Genomic DNA, 23419 nt, shown 5'->3' with positions numbered 1-23419 from the left:
ATGTGTGGGCAGGTGCTCCAAGCAGATTGCAGAAAAGGTGCACGGAGCAGAGGGATTTTTTGCAGCTGCTTGAATACTTATGCCACAGTTTGTCCATGGAAGAATTTGAGCTTTTTTGGGTCCTCTGCTGGCTAATTTGGCACCAGAGAAATATGTTACTGCATGGAGGGAAAGTCCAGGACCTATCAAGAATCACCATTCGGGCTACTGAGCTGATAGAGGAATTTAAAGCTTCAAGGGATCAGTTGGCTATCCATGCGCCAAGGGAGACAGTGCAATTGTGGTGTCCACCTCCAAGTACTCTGTTTAAGGTAAACTTCGATGCGGCTGTCTTCATGAATACGGAGTCGTCGGGTTTTGGCGCGGTTATAAGGAACAATATGGGTGAAGTGATGGCGGCGTTGTCAGCAAAAGGCCCTCCAGTTGCAAACAGTGAAGAAGCGGAGATTTTGGCTTGCCGGAAAGCTTTGGAATTTGCTGTGGAGGCGGGGTTCCAAGATGTTGTGGTGGAGGGAGATAATGCCACTGTAATGAACGGCTTGACAGCAATCAAACCCGCTAATTCATGGCTGGGATATATATATGAAGATGCTCGTTGCTTGGCTATGAGATTTAGGAGTGTATCTGCTAACTGTGTACGTCGTAGTGCGAATGGAGTGGCCCATTCTTTGGCCAGGTTTGCAAGTCAATTAAGTGAGGACTATGTATGGTTGGAAGAACAACCAACCCCTGCCATAGAGGCTTTGTATGCGGACTCTTTTGCTACTGCCTAATTGATTAATATATGGTCCATTTTCAAAAAAAAAAAAAAACTAATCCAGCCCACCTCTTATTTATTTAGTTTCACTATCAAGCCTAACCCAAAGTTTTTTCAGTTCAGTTTTAGGGTTTTGTGTGAGCCTTATAATTGTTTTTAACATTTATTTTTTTAATATTTACACTTCTTCAACCTTTCTCTCTTCCTTACCATTTCATCTCTCCACTACTTCTTCAATCTTTCTCCCTCCCTTACCTTTTCATCTCCCCACTACCCTCTACATTAATATCATTCTTCTTATTTCCCTTCATTTTCCTTTATTTTTGTCTCTTTTTATTCACACCCTCTTACTATAAATTTGTCACTATCTCTTCTATTCTATGCATAGTTTTCCCTCACCAAAAAAAAAAAAAAAAAAAAGGTTCCCTCTCTCTCTCTCTCTCTCTCTAAATTTTTTGGTGGATTTTTTTAATTTTTCTTGCATCTCTACTTTAGGTTGATAATTTTTTATATTCTTTAAAACTCTATTTTGTGTTAATGCGATTTAGTTTTGTATTTTAAATTGTGATTTAGTTTTGTTTTTTAATTTGTTGTTGTTGTTTTTTTTTTTTTTTTTTTTTTTTTTTTTTTTTATTCTCTTTGATTGTTAAATATTATCCTATTGCGTTCTAAAGAATTAAATATAGCATATAAAAATATAATATTATTCTATTACATAGCATGATTTGGATAATTTGGTATTTATTCTATTACATAGCATGATTTTTTATAGTGCTTAATTTAGATGTTAAACTATGAGACTTTACTTATTTTTGTTTATTTTCTAATCCTTTGTGGTTGACAAAATACTCTTAATAGTTGTATTAGAAGTACTCTATAACGCCATTTATTTAAAGAAAAGCAAATGTTAGCCAAACGAAAATAATTGGATAGGTGACAAATTTTAACTTTTGTAATTTTATTTTTATTATTATTATTTTTATAATAATGCATGTATAGAAATTTAATTCTTAGATTTTGCTAATAATTTTTTATTTGATAATATGTTTTGGGCGGCCGAAATTATAATTTCTACAAAGAAAATAACCTTAATAGATTATCAAAAACAAAATTTTATCTTAATATTGGGTCAATTAATCATTGTTAAGTTTTATTAATTTTTTTTAGTTTACATTTTTTTGGTGTTTTGGATTGTTCTTATATTACATTTATGATTGTTTCTATAATAAATAAAAATATAATTACGAAATACATCACTCATTATTAGATTAGTTTAAATTGTAAATTTTTTTTAATAAAACCACCATAAAAGTAATTATCACGTGTAACGCGTGGGTTCGTGGCTAGTAAACATTAAAGCTGAATATTGCAGTAGCTCTATTACTAAAGTTTTACAGTTTTTCTAACTCCTACAATATGTCAAACGGGCAAATAATGCTGTCCAAATATAAAAAAATTCAAGTTTTTATTAAGAATTATATTACTTGGCAAGCCAAATTTTTATCTACCATGATAACCATTTGGATTAGCGTACATTCTCATAAAATCCTAAGATTTTTTAGATACAAATATATTATTGCCTTTTTATATAAAAAAATTCAAGTTTTTATTAAGAATTATATTACTTGGCAAGCCATATTTTTATCTACCATATGATATGTATTTCTTAAATTCTATAAAAGATAATTGGAGTTGATTTTAAATTGAGTGATATTATATTTTATAGATAGCATTCCTCCAAGTAGGACAAATGAGGGGCTGTACAACATGCCCTTGACGAATTTTGAATTTTAATGTATTCTTATATTAAGTTGATTGTTTTCTAATTCATAAAACCACGGGACCCTCAGAACCTCTCTAAGGAGCATAAATGATTCAAGGCAAGATTTCTACTTATAATCACTTGTCTGACATGATGAACATCAGCTTTCTGCTGATTGGTTTTCCTTAGGTCTTTCAATAGACTGAAACTTCGCCTCCAAACATCCTTCATGCATAACCATCAATTTATAGGCCACCTGCATAGTTAGAGAAAGTGCACAAACCCCAACAGTCAATAGTAATATTACCCTCATATTCAAATGAATAAGCAGATACCTAGTTTAGACATGCTTGCATAGAAAATTGATGACATGCATTGCACAGAAAATTGATGACATGCTTGCATTCCAAAACCAATGGGCCAATGCCCCTAGTATAGACATGTTTGATGCAAAACAAAATGTCCTAGCCTAAAATTCACTTTGGAAGTTAATAAAAGTTAACTAAGGATTATCTCAAAACCCGCAACTCTAATATCAGGTGATAAAATGGTCCAACAACCCTTAACAATTGGAAGATTACTGCAAACCCTAAGATTTTCACGAAACAAAAATGCCCATCATCAAAAATATCCATCCACAAAGAAGAATTCGAGTGAGTGACATTAAAATTACAGAAATCCTAACCAATAGAGAGAAGATTAACAACCATCAACTATGGTGATCTCCTAATATCAGGGCTACCAAAAAAAAAAGAGGAAAAGATTGAATGCTGCACCAACCTGACTAAGGTCTTAAAAAACATAGTTCCTTTACCACTTTATAGACACTATAATAAGACCGACATCTGAAGTCAAATTGCATAACATGAAAAAAAAATTAGAAAAAAGCAGATTAAAATATGTAATTTAGAGCCAAATCAAAACCAAACAAATCAACGGAGAAAATTTAATTCAAATTATAAGATAAATAGAGGGAAAATCAAGCTATCCTAACCTCTTAGTTTGATGCAGCAACTCTTCTTGCAAAATACCCATGTTGTACCTAGCAAAGAACTCAGTATTCAACAAAATGACAGGATAAGAAGTTTTTTAAAATCATAGCAAAGAAAGATGAAAGAGAGACTACAAAAGAAGTGGAAGCAAACATTGTAATATGGTTTGAGTTGCAAAAATATGAAAGATTGTTTTAGATTTTAACAATCTGTTGGCTATTTCCCATATGATGATGGCTAAGGATTTGGATTCCATTAGCCAAGGATATATAAAATAAACATTTAAAGCAAGATTAACATCAAATAGTAACACTTTTTGGCACAAACTTGAATTGGAAAGTTTGTTTTCGACTTATACATAAAGATTTTAAACAATCCAAGGTGAAATTTTACTTTTAACTACAATAAATCAAAGGATAAGTCCCTAATGTTACCAAAAGAAAAAACCAAACCAAAGCATCCAAAGAAAGAGAATCTACCAATCTATTTTTTAAAAAGGGTAAAAGAAGAACCCTAGACAATTAAGTAGGGGAAATCTTTTTTTAATATAGATATATTGAAGAAGACAAATTGTAATTCGAGTAGTATAAGCATTTTAGACTTAATTAGTGATGATTGGATTCAATTTTTTCCGCCCTCATACCATGATAAATGTAAATGATTTAGTTATTTATGAACAATGAATATGAACAAAAAATTTCAAGGATGAAGTCTAGAAGATATCAGCATGGTGGAAAAAATGAATTATGAAACAAATGTGAGGCAATTGGTAGTATTACATAGCATGTACATATTTTTTGTTGTTGGATATGCATTTGGCTGCGAGGCTGTTCAATACCACTCCAACAGCCCCACTACCAAATACACATCTATAGCCTGGTATCCATGGGCCTTAACTTTGATAATTATCCATGTAAATTTTGATTTGATTTGATTTATTTATTTATTTTTTCTGTTTATCTCGTCTTTATTTGGATTCAATTACAACTTTATTTTGGATTAAATTGACATGTATACTTATTATGTCCCAATTAATTTATTCCCATTTTTTCCAGTGGCCAAATAGATGGTCATAGAATGTTAACATGCAAATCAAATTCGAATAAGAGGTCGGTCTGATTTATAGATGGCCTCTCATGATTCTAGGGTTCTGCCATTCTTGTCCATGCCGTAAGAATTAATATTCACAACAAAGTATCTAAAGAAAAAGAATGACCATCTGAATTTCAATTCAAATTTGAGCACAGAGAATTGATGTGTACCTTTCGTCGGAGGAGCGCCGATCTCTATCTCCGTATCTTAATACCTCTGGGACGTTTGATCATATTTAACTTTGACGGGTGCCGATTGCGGTGGTCTAAATCTGGCAGGGGATGGCGATGGCCGGCCATACGAATCTCCCCTGTGTCGCAAACTCTTTATAGGACCTAGATTAAGGAAAAAGGTCCAATTTACTTTTTTATTCCCACTTGACTTGTAAAGCCAGAAACCGTAGATAAATAAACATGAACAAATTTAACCCAAATAATCAAAATAGAACCACTTATAACTCAAATACCATAATGAGAACCAAATATAACCTAAAGACCCAAACAAATATCAAAGCCTGATCAAAATGTCAAACTAAAAGGCGAAGAGAAAAACTTAATTTGAATACCAAAATCAAAACCAATCCAAACAAAATATCAAACCCTAATCATAATTAATAAACAAACTTAAATCGAAGATAAAAACTCACTGGTATATGACGGCGGTGGGATGTTGAAGGAGTGAGAGAGCGGCAATGGGCTATGGTTTAGGGGTTTAGAGAATTGAGAGAGGCAGAGAAAACGGCTTCAACGCGGAGGAAGAGGCAAAGAAGAAGAAAAGGTTTATCGAGAGTGGGTAGTTTTGGGTTTTATGTGTAAATCAGGCTTTCGAACGTTGTATTGATCGCGATTTTGGTTGGATTTAACCATAAACTTGACAGAATCGATGCTAAGTTCACCGTTCTGCCTGTTTCTCTGCTTCGTTCCTTGTGTGCTCGTCGCCTCCCTCGCTTTCATCGCCTCTCTATTTCTGTATCCGTCTACCCTTTAATTTTAACCTTTTTTTTTTTTTTTTTGTTATTTATAAGAGGGGTTTTTAAACGGTGTTAACCTGGCAAAACAATATAAAGTATCGCTTTTTAAGGTGAAACGTGTCTGAATTTTAGATAGGCACTTTTCTTATTTGTTAGCGCCTCCTTAATTATAGGAATCCACTTTCTCTCAGTTTTTGCTATTATATATATAGATATTGATAAAATAAAATCTCCCTCTTCTTTATTCTATTATATTCTTCAATTGAGAAATATTACAACCAATGCCACAACCAAAACATGATCTTTAGATCTAGGAAATATAGTTAGTCAAAATTTATTCCTTTTTTAAAGCTGCCGCAGCTTGTACATGAGGCTAGTCTGCATCAAAACATATGAGTGAGACCTTATACTAAAAACTACATTGAATAACTCTGTAATTATCAAATTGAGAAAAAAAATATAACCAATCTTCAACATATACATTGCAACAGCTAGTGGCTCTTGACAAATCTATGAGACATAATTTTAAGGAACAACAAGATGAGGAAGCATGAGATAATCAATGATAAATATGAAAAAAAAAAACCATGCATGAGAAATTAGAAGAATCTATTAAGAGATGAACAAGACCAACAATCAGTGCATTTTGTAACATATACAAATAACTTCCCTTTTAAAAGTAATGTAGTTCAACTGTTCAAGTTGAGAGCTCGGCAAGATACATAAGGCCACGAGAGAGCATGGTTTAAAAGCTCTGAACATTAAGCTGAACAACAAAGAAGAAGTCATGTAGGCTAACTAAACAGTTTGTTGAGCAAAGAGGAAGAGCAATGCTATTAAATTTATACCAAGTGCATATTGCTTTTGTCCCATCATCATATGTATGCTGTTGTTACAAATCTTCAATAATTTCTAGTCTGTACACAAATAATACACACCAAACATATCCTTTTTTGATAGGTACACACCTAATATATCCCTAAACCTCATTGGCAGGGCATGACCTCTAGCAATAACACATTATGGGGCCACAAGGTGATGATCAAAGCTTAAAACAATTTAATCTTTGTTGCATATTTAAATAAATTCCACAGAACACGCAGCAAAATCTGATTCATTGAGGCTTCAGTTTTCATTGCTAGCAACAGCTATCAATTATTTGTACCTGAGCCACAATATCATTGCCTCTGCAGATGGTGCAGGACTTCTGGAAAGAACAACCTTTCACCTTTAACGTAAAGGCTGAGTCTTCCCCATTCTCACCAACAAGAAATACCTCTAACTTTGTTCTGGTGAGCTTGTTCACTGTCCTCTACACTCTGAATAAACACTACTTTTGATCATCTTCACCGGCCTTGAAGCCTTGCCACGACCCATTCTTTAACAATACCCATTATACCAGTCAAAACCCTTATAAAAAATTAGAACTTCAATCACATACACGGCACCTTAATTATACAAGTTATTTGAGAATTGTCTTATTCAAACATTTGCAAAGTGCATTCTAAACAACAAAAATTTTCAATCAATAACCAAATTCAAGATTAACATGCAAGTTGCAACACATAGGAGTTTCATCTTCAAATTTAATAATTTAGAGTATGCATTATGTTTTAGAATGGCTACCTGTGTAACTTACCCAAAAAAAAAAAAAAAACATGTTGATTTAGACATTGTTTTGAACAATTGATGGGCATTGCAAATTAAATGCAGAACAGAAGGAGAGATAGAGATAGAGAGACTCACATGGTAACAGTAGATGGAAATTAGGGGATTTCCGTTGGAATCAAGGAATGGCCTCTTATTATTATGTGAGGATTGATGGTTGACTTTGAAAATAACATCACCAGAGGTGTCCGCGAACCTGAGATCCTGTAAGGTCTGGATGTTTTTTCAACACAAAGAGAACCACCGGGATAGGCAAATGAGCCAAACTGGTCATGGATGAATTGTATGGAAAATTGGAACCCGATATTACTTTGTTAGTTAGAAGCTACTGTCTTAGCTAGGCAATCAAAAATATGTTCATGACTCATGAATATGTAGTATGGGAGAATAAATAAAAGATAGGAGAATAGAATCAGACACGTCAGCCGACTTTTTGTTTTGAAAAATGAAAACCCCACTGGGTAGTGGGTAGGAACCTTTCAGTGAGGTATATTAGTAAAAGTAAAATTCATGAACTGAAATGCTTGGCAACTTCCATGGGCTTGTCCTCTGTTTGGGAGCTGAGAAAATTGTTCTAGTTTTTGTAGTACCAGTAATAAGAAAAACAATTTTTTTTTTCCTATTTATTTTATTTTCAAAAGAGGGACAGGTAGCTTCTCCTATAAATAAGTAGAGGGGCCTTTCGGGGGGATAATTTTAATTATGATATTGAAGACGATTTCTATAGTTTACATACATGAGAAAGATTCATTCAATTATATTGTTCACATGAACTATCATTCATGGCAAAGATCCTCCCATACCTCTACCAAGATCCTCCCATACCTCTACCAATGATCTCCACAAGAGCATGATCCATTATTGAAATGATGAAATCTGCTAGAATCTCTCGCGACAATCTCCCTTCCTTCAATCTTTGAAACCAAAGCAGTAAATAAATGGCAGTCTGCACATACTCTAAGATTCTTAACTATCATGATACGTGTTCCCAGGGGCGTGATAATCAGGCCAAGAGTAATGGCCAATTTCTCACTATGACTAAGAACCATCTCTTCCTTTGTATGATCATCCACATTTTGCATAACCATGCTTGTGTTAGGCACATATCCACTATTCTTCATCTTCTTAACAAGATTTTTCAAGTAATTGTATATCTCTTTGTTAAGGGGATGAGACCCATCTCCTGATTCAAAGCTATGGACTTTTCTATCTATCTCAATCCATGTACATGCCTTTGTTTTTCTTATTCCCCTTTTTGACATCAATTTTCTCACATTTGCTACACCTTCCAAGTCCCCAATAATTCCATAGAAGTTGGACAACAACATATAGGCTCCTGCTTCTTCAGGTTCCAATTCAATTAATCTCTGTCCAACAGTCTTTGCTAGCTCTACATTCATGTGAGAACAACATGAACTAAAAAGTGCTGTTAGAAGCTTTGCCTCTGGCTTTATTGGCATCCTCTCCACAAAATTATAAGCCTCTGTAAGATGCCCAGCTCGTGCAAGTAAATCCACCATGCATGTGTAATGCTCCATCATGGGTGTGATGGAATATTTATGTACCATGGTGTTGAAATTCATCCACCCTTTTTGAACTAATCCTGCATGACTACATGCATATAAAATTCCCAAGAATGTGATCTTGTTTGGCACAATGCCTTCCCTTTCCATATTGTCAAATGCCTCAAGAGCTTCCAATCCCAAGCCATGTTTTCCATAACCCACAATCAAAGACGTCCATGAAACTACATTCTTGATTGGCATGTTCATGAAAAATTGGCAGGCATCTTCCATGCATCCACATTTAGCATACATGTCAATGATGGCATTTCCAACAGGTAAATATAGCTCAAACCCATATTTAATCACTAGCCCATAAACTTGTTTACCGTTAACCAAAGCAGCAAGATCAGCACAAACTGAAAGAACACCGGACATAGTCATAACATCAACTTCAGCTCCCTCCACTCTCATTTTCTTGAACAAAAACAACGCGTTCCTTCCTTCTGAGTTTTGAGCAAGCCCCGAAATCAGTGAATTCCAAGATCCCACGTCGCGTTCAGACATATTATCAAACAAAGTCATTGCATCCAATGTCAAGTGACACCGGCATAACCCAAAAATCATGCTATTGTTTACAACAACATCTCTTTGGGGCATTTCATCATAGACACGGCGTGCCTCTTTGATATCAATGCATTTACAGTACATATCGAGAAGGGAAGTCATCAAAATCATATCTCTATCAAACCCATGTTTGAATACTATGCAATGAACTTGCTTGCCCTCTTCTATCGTACCAAGCCTCCCACAGCCCCTTGCAATTGCTGACAGAAGAAACTCCGTGATTTTAAACCCAGCTCTTTGAAATTGATGGAATGTAAATAGGGCCTGACGAATCTGCCCTTGTGTTATAAAAGAAGTGATCCTTTTAGAATATGATAAATTTTTCCAAAGCATGTCTCCCACTACTTGGCGTTTCTCAGTGGTCGCGGAAGTAACGTTGGTGGTTCTGAAATTTGTATTAAGCTGAGCAAAGGATACATTAATTTATGGTTGAAGCCATGGGTCCAAAATACCATGGGTTTATATTTATTGTCTTCCAACTTCCAAGGAGCCTTAAGTTCTGTAAAAATATAATTTCACCTAGAAAAAGTGAGGCTTTAGAAATCATTATAGTACATCAACAGGTGGTGAAATAACGTTGACAAGAGTAGCAAATTAGATAAATCTTAATTTTACCTTGGTAGTGGAATCCTTCCTCCCAACTCCCAAGCCTCTTTTCAAGTGTTGTGCCACTCCACCATCTTTATCCTAAAAATACCATAATTTACAATGGCATATAGAGTCCAATCAATGATTTAGCAATAAGAAAGATAGTGCTTTTAAGGCTATCTCTTTCTAATTTGTTTTAGGTGATTCAATTGATTGACAAAAAAGACTTGCAAAAATTGAAGCTTGATAGAGGAAACAATGCATTCAAGAAAGGGCACAGACAAGAGCTCAGATTTGAACTTCAAATTTGGGAACCCCTTAAATATATCTACGCTCATTTTTTTTTTTTTTTTTTTTGTTTTATTATTATTATTCTTGAATATAAAGGCTTTTTCCTTTTCCAATACGGAAGGGGATAAAAAAAAAAAAAAATGAAACTTTTACCATCCATATCTTGCCATGTTTTGGAATTAGGGTTATTATGGCAAATTCAAATGTAACTTGTGAGTTTAATTTAAGCAAAAAATAGTAAAATGCAATTTATGGCCGCTAATTTTGCCCAAAAATCATTGGGGTCCAAAGAGAGAGTCCTTAACCTTAAAGAATTAAAATGATTTTTGAGCAAAGTTACTAATTACTATACTAAAATAACCATTTTCAAATTTAAAGTATTAAAATGTGTTAATTTGAGTCCTTAACCTTAAAGAATAAGAATGATTTTTGGGCAAAGTTTCAGTACTAAAATAACAATTTTCAAATTTAAAGGATTAAAATCTGTTAATTCAACTAATCACATTTTTTTCATACAAATTGAGCGGCGAAAGAAGATAAAATAAAATAATAAACGTAATGTGTTCACTTAGTAATATGTGATTTTTACTAATTTAATAAAAAAAAATTTATTTTCATATATAATAATGAAATAAATAACTTATAATATACTTTTGAAAAAATTAATTCCTATGCAATACAAGCAACACAATAAAATCGCGCAAATTACATTTTTGACTTTTCCATTTTCTATACTAAACACACGTAATAAAAAATTATAATGTTTTCTATTTTCCCATTTTTCCATCCTCCTAGCCATTTTTGTAACTTTATCCTTTCATACAAATGGACTCCTGGTTATTAGAGCTAGTAACACAATTTTGACAATAAGTAATTAAAAACAACTAGATAATACATTTTACCAAAATATTTCTTAGACTAAATTATAATTTACACCAGTGAAATTTTGATTATACTCCTAGAGTTTTGTAGTGGGTTAGGTAGGATGGATAATTTTTATCATTTCTACTCTATTTGTATGCTTTGTTTGTTTCGATAGAAAACCTTGTGTAAAGATAGTTTTTTATGTTTTCTAGTGTTTAATTGTATAAAAAAATATGAGTCAAAGAAAAATTATTTTTGGTTAACATCAAAAGTATGGCTTATTTTTAGAGACTGTTTTCCACTCAATTTTTTTGGAAAACAACTTTACCTCACAGCAAACTAAATAAGGGAAGTTATGAGATTATTTTTCAACTCATTTAAAGTTATTATTAAACATTTAAAAATAAGATAATTTTATAGAAAATGCTTTTTAGAAAATGACGAATTTTCTAAAAAACATTATCCCAAAACAAACAGAGCAGTATTCTATGTCATTCCTTGCAACTTTTTTTTCATGCTATTTTTGACTCTCACTTAGCCAACAGTGGAAAAGCATTTAGAAAAAGAAAAAACATTGTCCTACAGTTGTGTCAAGAAGTGGGTTTTTTTTTTTGATAAGTAAGGAGGTGATAGTATTTTTTGAGAGGAGGTGATAGTAAATTGCAAACAATACTCTTTGGCATGCAAGTAGCTCTGTCTGTACCTAGAAAATATATACATTAAGGCAGATGGATAATTTTTTTTTTTTTTTTTTGATAATAGATGCATAAATATTAAATACACAACTGGAAGGCATAATTTATGAATTTTTTTAATTATTATTATGTGTTTAGATATTGCTTATTTTGTTGAAAACTGAAAACATTGTAACAAAATAGTGTTTAAATGTGTGAATAGTGCCGTGTGACCCATTTTTAATGAAAATTATGATGAAAAAAGAGGTTTGTAGGTCTCGTATACAGTGCACGGGACCTACTAAAAGTTCATTGGTTTTGCTAAAACGCATTTCTCCCAAAAAAAAAAAACAAAGAAGGAAAACGCAGATGCAGGATAGTACTTCTCAACGCTATCCAAATGCACAATTAATCTCTATGCATGGACGTATTTGTGTGGAGTGATAACGTGTAAATGTACATGCTAAATCATCCTTTTCTTTTCTGTCCCAAAAAAAGAAGAAGAAAGCACTATCCAAATGCACAATTAATCTCTATGCATGGACGTATTTGTGCGGAGTGATAGCGTGTAAATGTACATGCTAAATCATCCTTTTCTTTTCTGTCCCCAAAAAAAAAAAGAAAAAGAAAGAAAATCTTCTGTTTCTTTAATTATAAAAAAAATTTTAAAAAATTCTTTTTTTTTCTTTATTCTATTATCTTCAATCTAGAAATATTACAACCAATGCCGCAACCAACGCATGATCATCAGATCCAGGAAATATGGTTAGTCGAAATTTATTCCTTTTAGCATAAAGCTGCCGCAGCTTGTACATGAGGCTAGTCTGCATCAAAACAGAAGAGTGAGACCTTATGTTAAAAACTACAGTGAATAAACTTGTAATTATAAAATTGAGAGGGAAAAAAATATAACCAATCTACAACATTTACATTGCAGCAACTAGTGGCTCTTGACAAATCTATGAGACATAATTTTAAGGAATGACAAGATGAAGAAGCATGAGATAATCCATGATAAATATGGAAAAAAAAAAAAAAAAAAAAAAATCATCGTGCATGAGAAATTAGATGAATCTATTGGGAGATGAACAAGACCCGATAATCATGTCATTCTGTGACCTATACATATAACTTTCCCAGCAAGAGTAATGTAGTTCAACTGTTCAATTTGAGAGCTCAACAAGATACACACAAGGCCACAAAAGAAAAGCATGGTTTAAAAGCTCAGAACATAAAGCAAAAATCATGTATCCTATCGAAGTAGCTAATAAAGCAGTTTGTTGAGCAATGCTATTAAATGTGCACCAAGCACATATTGCTTTGTCCAGTTATCCAATGTATGCTGTTGTTACAAATCTTCAATAATTTCTAGTCTACACACAAATCACACACGCCAAACATGTACTTCAACTTCCGGTAAATAACAAATTATGGGGCCGCAAAGTTACTGATCAGGCTTAAAACAATATATCTTTGTTGCAATTTTCAGTAAATTCCAAGAATGCAAAGCAAAATCTGATTCATTGAGGCTTCAGTTTTCAATGCTAGCAACATTTATCAATTATTTGTACCTGAGCCACAATGTCATTGCCTCTGTAGATAGTGCAGGACTTCTGGAAAGGACAACCTTTCACTTTTAACTTAGAGGCTGAGTCTTCCCCATTCACACCAACAAGAAATACCTCTAACTCTGTTCTGGTGAGCTTGTTCACCGTCCTCTGCACTCTGAATATACACTGCTTTTGATCGTCTTCACCCGTGAAGCCTTGCCACGACCCATTCTACAACAACACCCATCAAACCAATCAAAACCCATATCCAAAATTAGAAATTCAATCACATATAAGCCTCCTTAATTATAGAGTTATTTGAGAATTTTCTAATTCAAACATTTGCAATGTGCATTCGAAACTACAAAATTTTTCAATCATTAACCAAAATTCATATTGGCAAGTGTTTGACCTTCAAATTTCAATAATTCGGAGTATACATTATCAATGCTTTCATAGTTTAGCTCATCAACAAAAATGGAAAATAAAAACATGTTGGTTTAGACATTGTTTCAAACAATTGGTGGGCATTGCAAATTAAACGCAGAACAGAAATTAAAAAAAAAAAAAAAAGAAAAAAAAAAGAAAAGAGAGAGAGAGAGACTCACGCGGTAACGGTAGATGGAGATTAGGGGGTTTCCCGTGGAATCGAGGAATAGCCTCTTATTTTTAGGTGAGGATTGACGGTTGACTCTGAAAATAACATTACCAGAGGCGTCGGCGAACCCCAGATCGCCAACTGTAAGGCCAGGATGTTTTTTCGACACAAAGAGATCCACCGGGATCGGCGAACTGGTCATGGAGGAATTGCACGGAAAATTTGGAACCCAAAATTGTTTCGTTTGTTAGAAGCTAGGCGATCAAAACTATGGTCATGACTCATGACTCATGACTCACGACCCATGAATATGTAGTAAGAGAGAATAAATAAAAGATGGGAGAGTCGAATCAGACGCGTCAGCCGACTTTTTGTACTTTTGAAAAATGAAAACCTCACTGGGTAGGAACCTTTTGGTGAGGCATATATGTAAAAGTAAAATTCATGAACTCAAAACTTCCAGGGACAAGTTTTTTAGTAGCGGTAATAGGCCAAAATGGTCAAATATCACAAATTTTTGAAATATTTTGTAAAAAAATACTGTTTCGAAACTGTATAGGAAAATACCACTTTTTATGGAACTCGAGTTTCTTAAACTCGAGTTCCTAGGAGTTTTGCCACCGTGACGCTGCTGAGGTGGGAATTGGGCCATTAAAAAATGTTTTTTTTTTTTTTTTTTTTTTTGGTGTTGTTGGGATTATTGACAAATAAACATAAATATAAAAATAAGTAGCTTTTTTTATGTTTTTATTTATTTAAATAGAAGCATTGTAAAATATAGAGATTTTAATGTCAAAATATGAATTTAATTTCTACATTAAGTAAAACTGTTCATTGTTTTCTCATAAAATTTTTCCTGGGGGCATTGCCCCCGAACCTCCAAGAGGCCTGTTCATGAGCGCTCCGGCTTGGGCCTATCGGCCCAAGCCTCTGCTCCATGGACTAAGCCTCCAAAAATCTCCCATTAAAAACCACACAATATTATTCGAGTGGGATCGGGTCGTCAACATGAATCAAATGATACCCTTAAAGTGTGGATGAAATGTTTTATAATGCTTAAATTTATAAAAGATACTAGTGAAAGTTCCATGCATTGCATGGCTTTAATCCTGAATTTTCTTTATATATTTTTTTGAGAAATTATAACTAAATGAGTTATTATTACATAATTTTAGAATTATTTTCTAACTAAATGAATGATTATTATAATATAACATGCATAATTTTGTATATTTGTCCTTATATATAATATCTTTAATTAAGATTATCAATAAAAAAACCTTTCTAGTTTTTTTTTATAACTCCTTATTTATTAATGAAGGGGATGATTTGAACTCAAGCAATTAAATCTTTTATAATACTTGCATATTATTGTTACTTGCATATGCGTAAGTTGCAACTAAAAAAAAACCACAATCTATTAGTTCTACTAAGGTGAGTTTGGTTCAGCTTTTTCAAACAGTTCTTTTGGAAAAAGTGGAACTTTTAAAAAGGAAAATATGAAACTGAGTTTTTTTTTTTTTTTTTTTTTTTTTTTTTTTTTTTTTTTTTTTTTTTAAAGCAGCATGTTTGGTAAAAACTATCAAAAAAATGGTTTTTGACAAAGTTGAGTGTTTGGCTAATACTTATAAAAGTGGAGGTTTGAGTTGTAAATTACCAAAAAAGACAAGATATATATAAATATATATGTTTTAATTACCTCTCTTTATGCAAGTTATGGACACAATATTTTTTCAAAAATTTCACAATAAAGTCTGCATGACAAGTTGTTAATGGTAGGGAAAAATATAATGTCACTAATAGGTTCAGATGAGAATTAATAACAACTTACTGTGTAAACTTTATAACAAGTTGTTCACTCTCTTTTCTGCGTAAATTATTTTCTGTTCACTATTTAAAAACTGTTCACTGTTTTCTCATAAAACACCTAGTGAAATCGTGATTTCTAAATTTAAAAGCCAAATCTGAATGCTTTTTCATGTTTGAATTTCACAATAATCGAATCTCTTTTTCTGCATTGATAAAATATGTTTCTACATTAATAAAATTTCCTCTTTGCACATCATGTTTACTGTATATTCGAATCTGCTTACTGCATTCATAAATTTTTTTTTCTGCATAAACTATTTCTAGTATTCTACATAAAATTATTTTCTATTCAGCATTATTTAAAAAATTATTTACTCTCTTTTTTGCGTAAATTATTTAATAATGTGTTAAAGCTAACAAAATAACAAATACCTGAATATAAAACAGCTTCCTAGAGGGTAGTTGTCAATAATGATCATTCACCAGAATGTTATTGATATTACTCTGTTAATTCAAAATCAAGAACCCAAACAAAGAATTGCCATTTTGTAGTTTATATAAAGGCAGAAATCATTAGAATGAACAAATAAATGTGAATCATATCTAGAATGAAATTTGTATGCAAAGGGAAAAGAGAATGAAACACAAAACAAGATAATCACCTAAGCCATGGACTCGTTGTACTTGTTCCTAAGGTTCTGAATCAATTCAAATTCACATCAACATTGACTACCACAGTTACATAATTTCTTGATTCAGGACAGCCATTGCATCTTTAATGGCTTGGGTAGAACCACCGAAGATGGCATCCATGACAGATTACTATTCACCAGCACGAGTGAATAGCTTCCAGACAAATTAAGACAGTCCAGACAGATGTTCAAAAGTTACTACAGTTTACTAGCATGCGTAAAAAGAGATCTGATAGATTCCCGAGATCTGAAAGATTCACAGACAGATGCAGACAGACTATTACTCTTTAGTACTAATTTCCATACCACCGACAGATTAATTTAAGTTAAATTTACCTACTTAGGTTACTTTACCATGGTTCATTTCACCTATAAAAGAGACGGACTATGAAGACAGAAGACAAGTTTTTAAGTTTCTAAGATTCTAAGCGTTTAAGTTCCAAGTTTTAGAAAGCCTTTTGTAATAGCCTTCCCTCTCCCTCAAAAAGACTTTTGTACTCCCTCCCCCTCAAAAAGAATTTTTGAATGCAGTAAGCAGATTTGAATATGCAGTAAACATGAAGTGCAGAGAGCAAATTATATTAATGTAGAAACATATTTTATCAATGCAGAAAAATAGATTCGATTATTGTGAAATTCAAACAAGAAAAAGCATTCAGATTTGGCGTTTAAATTTAGAAAACACGATTTCACTAGGTGTTTTATGAGAAAACAATGAACAATGAACAATTTATGCAGTGAATATAGAATAATTTATGCAGAAAAGAGAGTGAACAATTTTTTAAATAATGCTGAATAGAAAATAATTTTATGCAAAATCCTAGAAATAGTTTATGTAGAAAACAGTGAACAATTTTTATGAGAAAACAATGAATAGTTTTAATTAATGCAGAAAACAAATTTTATGAATGTAGTAAGCGGATTTGAATAGATGTACAGATGTACAAATATTCTAGACTTGTTGAGAAATTTGATTTCATTGAAAGTACAAAATCGTGAAAATTCATTTAGTTATTGTGTACATTAGATATAGATCATTCGAATTTGTAAAAAACAAAATTTAGATGTACAGATCGTTCGAATTATTGTATAAAATCTTGAAAGTACAAAATAAAATTGTGTAAATTAGATGTACAGATAGTCTGAATTTGTTGAAAAGTTTGAATTCGTTAAATGTACAAAATCGTGAAAATTAAATGGAAAATTGTGTACTAATGTATTGATCATCCGAATTTGTTGAAAAATTCGAAATCGTTGAATGAAGAAAATCGTGTAAGCTCAATGGAAAATCAAAGAACTTACCAAATTGTTGAGCAGCACATGCAGCATTGTGAACATCAGTGTAGTAATGGTGGACAGCTCACCCTCAAAATTGATGCATAAACTTTCCAGGGATGCTTTGCATCCTTGAAAACGGTGCATTACAAAGGGTTGCATATATGTGTATTCACGTGGCAAGTCCTTACTTTAGGAGCCATATGGTATTTTTGTGAAAGAGTGGTTTGTCTGTGTGGTTTGGATGAGTCTGTATGTATTGAATTTATTAATTTTTGCTACAAGTAATATACAATAAATCTAATTTGGGTGATAAGTGTTATGTGTTTAACATTTCAAATTACACAAATATTGGAAATATCAACATATCTAACTGGAGGCATTTCACTTCCTAAGGTGTTTCCTACATTACAAAGCAGAGGACATTGTCCAACCAAAGCACAAGAATCATATGTAGCAACAAAGAACAGTAGGGAAAAAAATGACACAATGATTTCATATAAATTTAGCTAAAACTAATGAATAGTTAATCTTTAGATTTGTAAAAGTTGAATGTACATAATCATCAGTTGTCTTATATATAGTTAGAAAATAATTCTAAAATTATGTAATAATAACTCATTTAGTTATAATTTCTCAAAAAAATATATAAAGAAAATTCAGGATTAAAGCCATGCAATGCATGGAACTTTCACTAGTATCTTTTATAAATTTAAGCATTATAGAACATTTCATCCACACTTTAAGGGTATCATTTGATTCTTGTTGATGACCCGACCTGATTTTGAATAATATTGTGTGGTTTTTAATGGGAGATTTTTGGAGGCTAGGGCCGATAGGCCTAAGTCGGAGCGCTCATGGACAAGCCTCTTGGGGGTTCGGGGGCAACGCCCCCGGGAAAATTTTTATGAGAAAACAATGAACAGTTTTACTTAATGTAGAAATTAAATTCATATTTTGAAATTAAAATCTCTATATTTTACAATGCTTCTATTTAAATAAATAAAAATATAAAAAAAAGCTACTTATTTTTATGTTTATGTTTATTTGTCAATAATCCCAACAAAAAAAAAAAAAAAAAAGTTATAAGGAACTCAAGTTTATTAAACTCGAGTTCCTTACAAGGTACTCGAGCTCACCAAGCTCGAGTAAAAAAAAAAAATCCAATTTTTAATGGCCCAATTTCCACCTCAGCAGTGCCACGGTGGCAAAACTCCTAGGAACTCGAGTTTAAGAAATTTGAGTTCCATAAAAAGTGGTATTTCCCTATATAGTTCCGAAAGAGTATTTTTTTACAAAATATTTCAAAAATTTGTGGTATTTGGCCATTTTGACCAGCAGTAATAAGCAAAATAATTTTTTGTCTTTTTACTTTTACCATTTATTTTATTTTCAAAAGCGGGACAGGCAGATTATCCTATAAATAAATAGAGGGGCTTTTTTTTTTGGGGGGGGGGGGGGGGGTTTAATTTTAATTATTTTATTCAAGACGATTTCTTTAGTTTACACATGAGAGAGATTCGTTTAATTCTATTGTTCACGTGAAGCTGTCATTCATACCTCTCACCAATGATCTCCACAAGAGCATGATCCATTTTTGAAATGATGAAATCGGCTAGAATCCCTTGTGACACTCTCCCTTCCTTCGATCTTTGAAATTAATGCGGTAAATAAATGGCAGTCTGCACATACTCTAAGATTCTTAACTATCATGATACGTGTTTCCGAGGGTGTGATAATCAGACCAGGAGTAATGGCCAATTTCTCACTATGACTAAGAACCATCTCATCCTTTGTGTGATCATCCACATTTTGCATAACCAGGCTTGTGTCAGGCACATATCCACTATTCTTCATCTTCTTAACAAGATTTTTCAAGTAATTGCATATCTCTTTGTTAAGGGGATGAGACCCATCTCTTGATTCAAAGCTATGGACTTTTCTATTTATCTCAATCCATGTACATGCCTTTGTTTTTCTTATTTCCCTTTTTGACATCAATTTTCTCACATTTGCTACATCTTCCAAGTCCCCAATAATTCCATAGAAGTTGGACAACAACATATAGGCTCCTGCTTCTTCAGGTTCCAATTCAATTAACCTCTGTCCAACAGTCTTTGCTAGCTCTACATTCATGTGAGAACAACATGAACTAAAAAGTGCTCTTAGAAGCTCTGCCTCCAGCTTAATTGGCATCCTCTCCACAAAATTATAAGCCTCCGTAAGATGCCCAGCTCGTGCAAGTAAATCCACCATGCATGTGTAACGCTCCATCATGGGTATGATGGAATATTTATGTACTATAGTGTTGAAATTTACCCACCCTTTCTGAACTAATCCAGCATGACCACATGCATATAAGGTTCCCAAGAATGTAATCTTGTTTGGGATAATGCCCTTCCTTTCCATTTCGTCAAATGCTTCAAGTGCTTCCCATCCCAAGCCACGTTTTCCATAACCCACAATCAAAGAAGTCCATGAAACTACATTCTTGATTGGCATGTTCATGAAAAATTGGCACGCATCTTCCATGCGTCCACATTTAGCATACATGTCAATGAAAGCATTTCCAACAGGTAAATATAGTTCAAACCTGTGTTTAATCACTAGCCCATAAACTTGTTTACCATTAACCAAAGCAGCAAGATCAGGACAAACGAAAAGAACATTGGACATGGTCATAACATCAACTTCAGCTCTCTCCACTCTCATTTTCTTGAACAAAAACAACTCATTCCTTCCTTCTGAGTTTTGAGCAAGCCCTGAAATCAGTGAATTCCAAGATCCCACATCACGTTCAGACATATTATCAAGCAAAGTCATTGCATCCAATGTCAAGTGACACTGACATAACCCAAAAGTCATGCAATTGTTTACAACATCTCTTTGAGGCATTTCATCATAAACACGACGTCCTCTTTGATATCAATGCATTTACAGTACATGTCGAGAAGGAAAGTCATCAAAATCATATCTTTGTCAAACCCATGTTTGAATACTATGCAATGAACTTGCTTGCCATCTTCTATGGTACCATGTCTCCCACAGCCCATTACAATTGCTGACAGAAGAATCTCCGTGATTTTAAACCCAGCTCTTTGAAATTGATGGAATGTAAATAAGGCCTGACAAATTTTCCTTGTGTTATAAAAGAATTGATCCTTTTAGAATATGATAAATTTTTCCTGAGCATATCTCCCACTAATTCGCGTTTCTCAGTTTCTGCATAAGTAACGGTGGCTCTGAAATTTGTATTACGCTGAGAAAAGGAGGGGAGAATGGAATCTTTCAGCAAAGTTTCTCTCAAATTCTCTTTATATTTTTATATTGAGTGTTGTTTGGAATTTAATTTATTTAGTTTTTTGCTGAAATTTTTTTGTTAAAATTGTATTAAAGTATACTTGTACAGTTGTATCATAAAAAATTTTGAATTTTTTTTTTTTTTTATAAAAAAAAGTGAGGTTTTAAAAAGTTGTACATAAAAACTAAAAGCTGATATCAAACATACTCTGAGTGTGAATTTTGAAAATCTAACCGTTGAAATGTATGTTCTTATTATATTTTTTATGCTTACAAAATTTCAAGAAGATCAAAAATCAATTACTATATTATCAAATAAATGTTAAAATTTCAAGTTTTTATGATCTAAAATTGTATATAAAAAATAAGTTCATTAATTGAATAGTAAATAACATCCAATTTAAATGAAATTTGATATACATGTTAAGAATATGATATTTAATGGTTAGATTTTTAAAATTCACACAAAAAAGAGATATATGAGAAATTTGAAGAGTTTCTAGAGAGAAACTTTGTTCAAATTCTTTTGGCTAAATATTGTCTAAATGCGAGTTTATTTGTGATATATGAACCGTTCAAAGTTATTTAGCTAAGTAAAGAGAGAGGTGAATTTCGGCAATGAGATAAAGCAAGAGAGGAAAGAAAAATGATGTGACCAAAGAGAGGAGAGAGAAAAAGTAATTTCGAAAATATCATTGCCAAAAAATATTTGCTGCCCAAATTTTGGCTCGTGCTCGATTGCCCAATTGACTGACACTGACCAAAATATAAGGAGAGAGGAGTGAAAAAAAAAGTTATAGGAGGAGGGAAGAGAGAGAAAAAATTGAATTATGGCAATTAAAGTGCCAAAATAGGAGGAGAGGAGAGAGGAAAAAGTTGAATTGTGATAACTTCATTGCTAAAATAGGAAGAGAGAGGAGAGAAAAAAAAATGAATTGTGGCAATCTCATTGCCGAAATAGTAAAAGAGAGAGAAAAACAAATTGATTTGAATCAATCTCATTGTCGAAATAGAAGGAGAGTTTGGCTCGTGCTTGGATGATACAATTATACAAAGATTTTTTAGCTATAGGATTTAGGCATGCTATTAGTTTTTCTTATCCCATTCTCGTATGACATGGTGGCTTGGGCTTTAGCTCAAAGGGCCCAAATTGAAATCTTGCACTGAAATGTGGTTTGAGGAGTGACCTAAATTTTTAGTTTTGTAAACTGATAAGCGTGGTAATTAATAGTTGTGCTATTGATAAATTCATTAATAGTTAAAATTAATTTTTTTTTTTTTTACTGAAAGTATAGAAAAAATTTGAAAAATAAGCTAAATAGTACAATGAGACTCATGAATAATATCAAAATGTGTAGTAAGACTCATAAATAATAGCAAAAATATGCTAAAATTACAAATAAGTTGAAAATTTCAGTCCATCCCAAATGATCTCTAATCTAACAAAATGATGATTGATGAGAAACAAAAATCCTGAAAGGTACTACCAACTTACCAAGGGTCTTTCCTCTAATAAAAAAAAAAAAAAAAAAAACCCAAGGGTCAATATTTTTTCTTTTCTTTTTTGGTCAATCTTTGGCATAATGAAGTGGGCCCAATTGGGATAAGAATTGGTTTTTCAAGAAACAATGATTGATTATTGATTTTTTTTTTTTTTTTTTTAAATTTCAATCTTTGGTACAATGAAGTAGGGCAAAATAGGTAAGAACTTGGTTTTTACCCTTTATATTGTAGACTAAACAAATGTGTACAATTTTGTATACTTTACAAGAATAGTACTGTATATAAATATATAATTGTCCATTACTAATAATAATTAATTTTTTTATCATCTTTAGAAATTAAATCGTATTAGATATTTGCAAAAAATATTATAAGTGAATGATTATAGCCAATTTGATTGAAACATTTCTAATTTGCAAATTGCTTTTCATGGATAGCAAGACAAAAAGAAATGTAATTTGTTGACCTATTTATATAATTAGTTTTTAATTCTTAACACAATTTTGTTATTGCAATACAAAGAATTTATTTAATGTTCATTTTATTTTTTTCAAATCATATCATATATTGTATAATAAAATTTATATCTCAAAAGTCATGGTTGTGCTATGTAACTACTTTCTTTTTGCCATTAAACACTATTACCAATAATAGAATTTACGTTAAAATCTACCTAAGTTTTAAGAAATTTAAAATTCTACTTCAACTATAATTCATTTAGAAAAAGTTCCAATAATGAAATATTCATTTTTTAAATAACACTCTGCCTTAAATGTTGCATTTATATGAAGTTACAAACCTTAAAAAGGGAAGAGTGTCATTTCACGAAATGTTTGGAGAGGAGTGTTAATTTGTAAAACCTCAAGAACTGGCGGTGTAATTAGTACTAAATATTTATTGAATAG

At 32.4% G+C, this 23419-nt stretch overlaps 2 protein-coding genes, 1 long non-coding RNA gene and 1 pseudogene across 5 annotated transcripts; all 4 read right to left on the bottom strand.

The window, feature by feature from the left end:
- Positions 1-2459: 2459 nt before the first annotated feature.
- Positions 2460-5576, bottom strand: LOC115984900. Its single transcript, XR_004090559.1, has 4 exons — positions 5250-5576; positions 4774-4938; positions 3514-3561; positions 2460-2775 (listed from the first exon to the last, which is right to left on the bottom strand). It is a non-coding gene; the product is annotated as an uncharacterized LOC115984900 (long non-coding RNA).
- A 640-nt stretch (positions 5577-6216) lies between these two features.
- Positions 6217-10230, bottom strand: LOC115984889 (pentatricopeptide repeat-containing protein At1g25360-like). Of its 3 annotated transcripts, XR_004090558.1 has the most exons (4): positions 9986-10230; positions 8067-9889; positions 7320-7454; positions 6217-6951 (listed from the first exon to the last, which is right to left on the bottom strand). XR_004090558.1 is itself a non-coding variant. In XM_031107881.1 (3 exons), the coding sequence occupies exon 2, from the start codon at positions 9701-9703 to the stop codon at positions 8069-8071; it is 1635 nt and encodes a 544-aa protein (XP_030963741.1). In that variant the 5' UTR covers positions 9704-9889; positions 9986-10230; the 3' UTR covers positions 7469-7507; positions 8067-8068. The 3 variants fall into 3 exon arrangements, 2 of the variants coding, with proteins under 2 accessions (XP_030963741.1, XP_030963745.1); XM_031107881.1 differs by lacking the exons at positions 6217-6951; positions 7320-7454 and adding an exon at positions 7469-7507; XM_031107885.1 differs by lacking the exons at positions 6217-6951; positions 7320-7454 and adding an exon at positions 7469-7507 and having other exon boundaries at positions 8067-9869.
- A 2183-nt stretch (positions 10231-12413) lies between these two features.
- On the bottom strand, positions 12414-14352 carry LOC115990715 (protein LURP-one-related 7-like). The gene is made up of 3 exons (XM_031114538.1): positions 13946-14352; positions 13359-13568; positions 12414-12611 (listed from the first exon to the last, which is right to left on the bottom strand). The coding sequence occupies exons 1-3, from the start codon at positions 14135-14137 to the stop codon at positions 12489-12491; spliced, it is 525 nt and encodes a 174-aa protein (XP_030970398.1). The 5' UTR covers positions 14138-14352; the 3' UTR covers positions 12414-12488.
- A 4902-nt stretch (positions 14353-19254) lies between these two features.
- Positions 19255-20974, bottom strand: LOC115990635 (annotated as a pseudogene).
- Between the last annotated feature and the right edge of the window lie 2445 nt (positions 20975-23419).

This window comes from Quercus lobata, chromosome 1 (genome assembly GCF_001633185.2).
Source record: "Quercus lobata isolate SW786 chromosome 1, ValleyOak3.0 Primary Assembly, whole genome shotgun sequence".
Classification (NCBI taxonomy): Eukaryota; Viridiplantae; Streptophyta; class Magnoliopsida; order Fagales; family Fagaceae; genus Quercus; species Quercus lobata.
The sequence above is the reverse complement of the archived record's forward strand: the minus strand, read 5'-3'. Positions and strand labels throughout refer to the sequence as shown.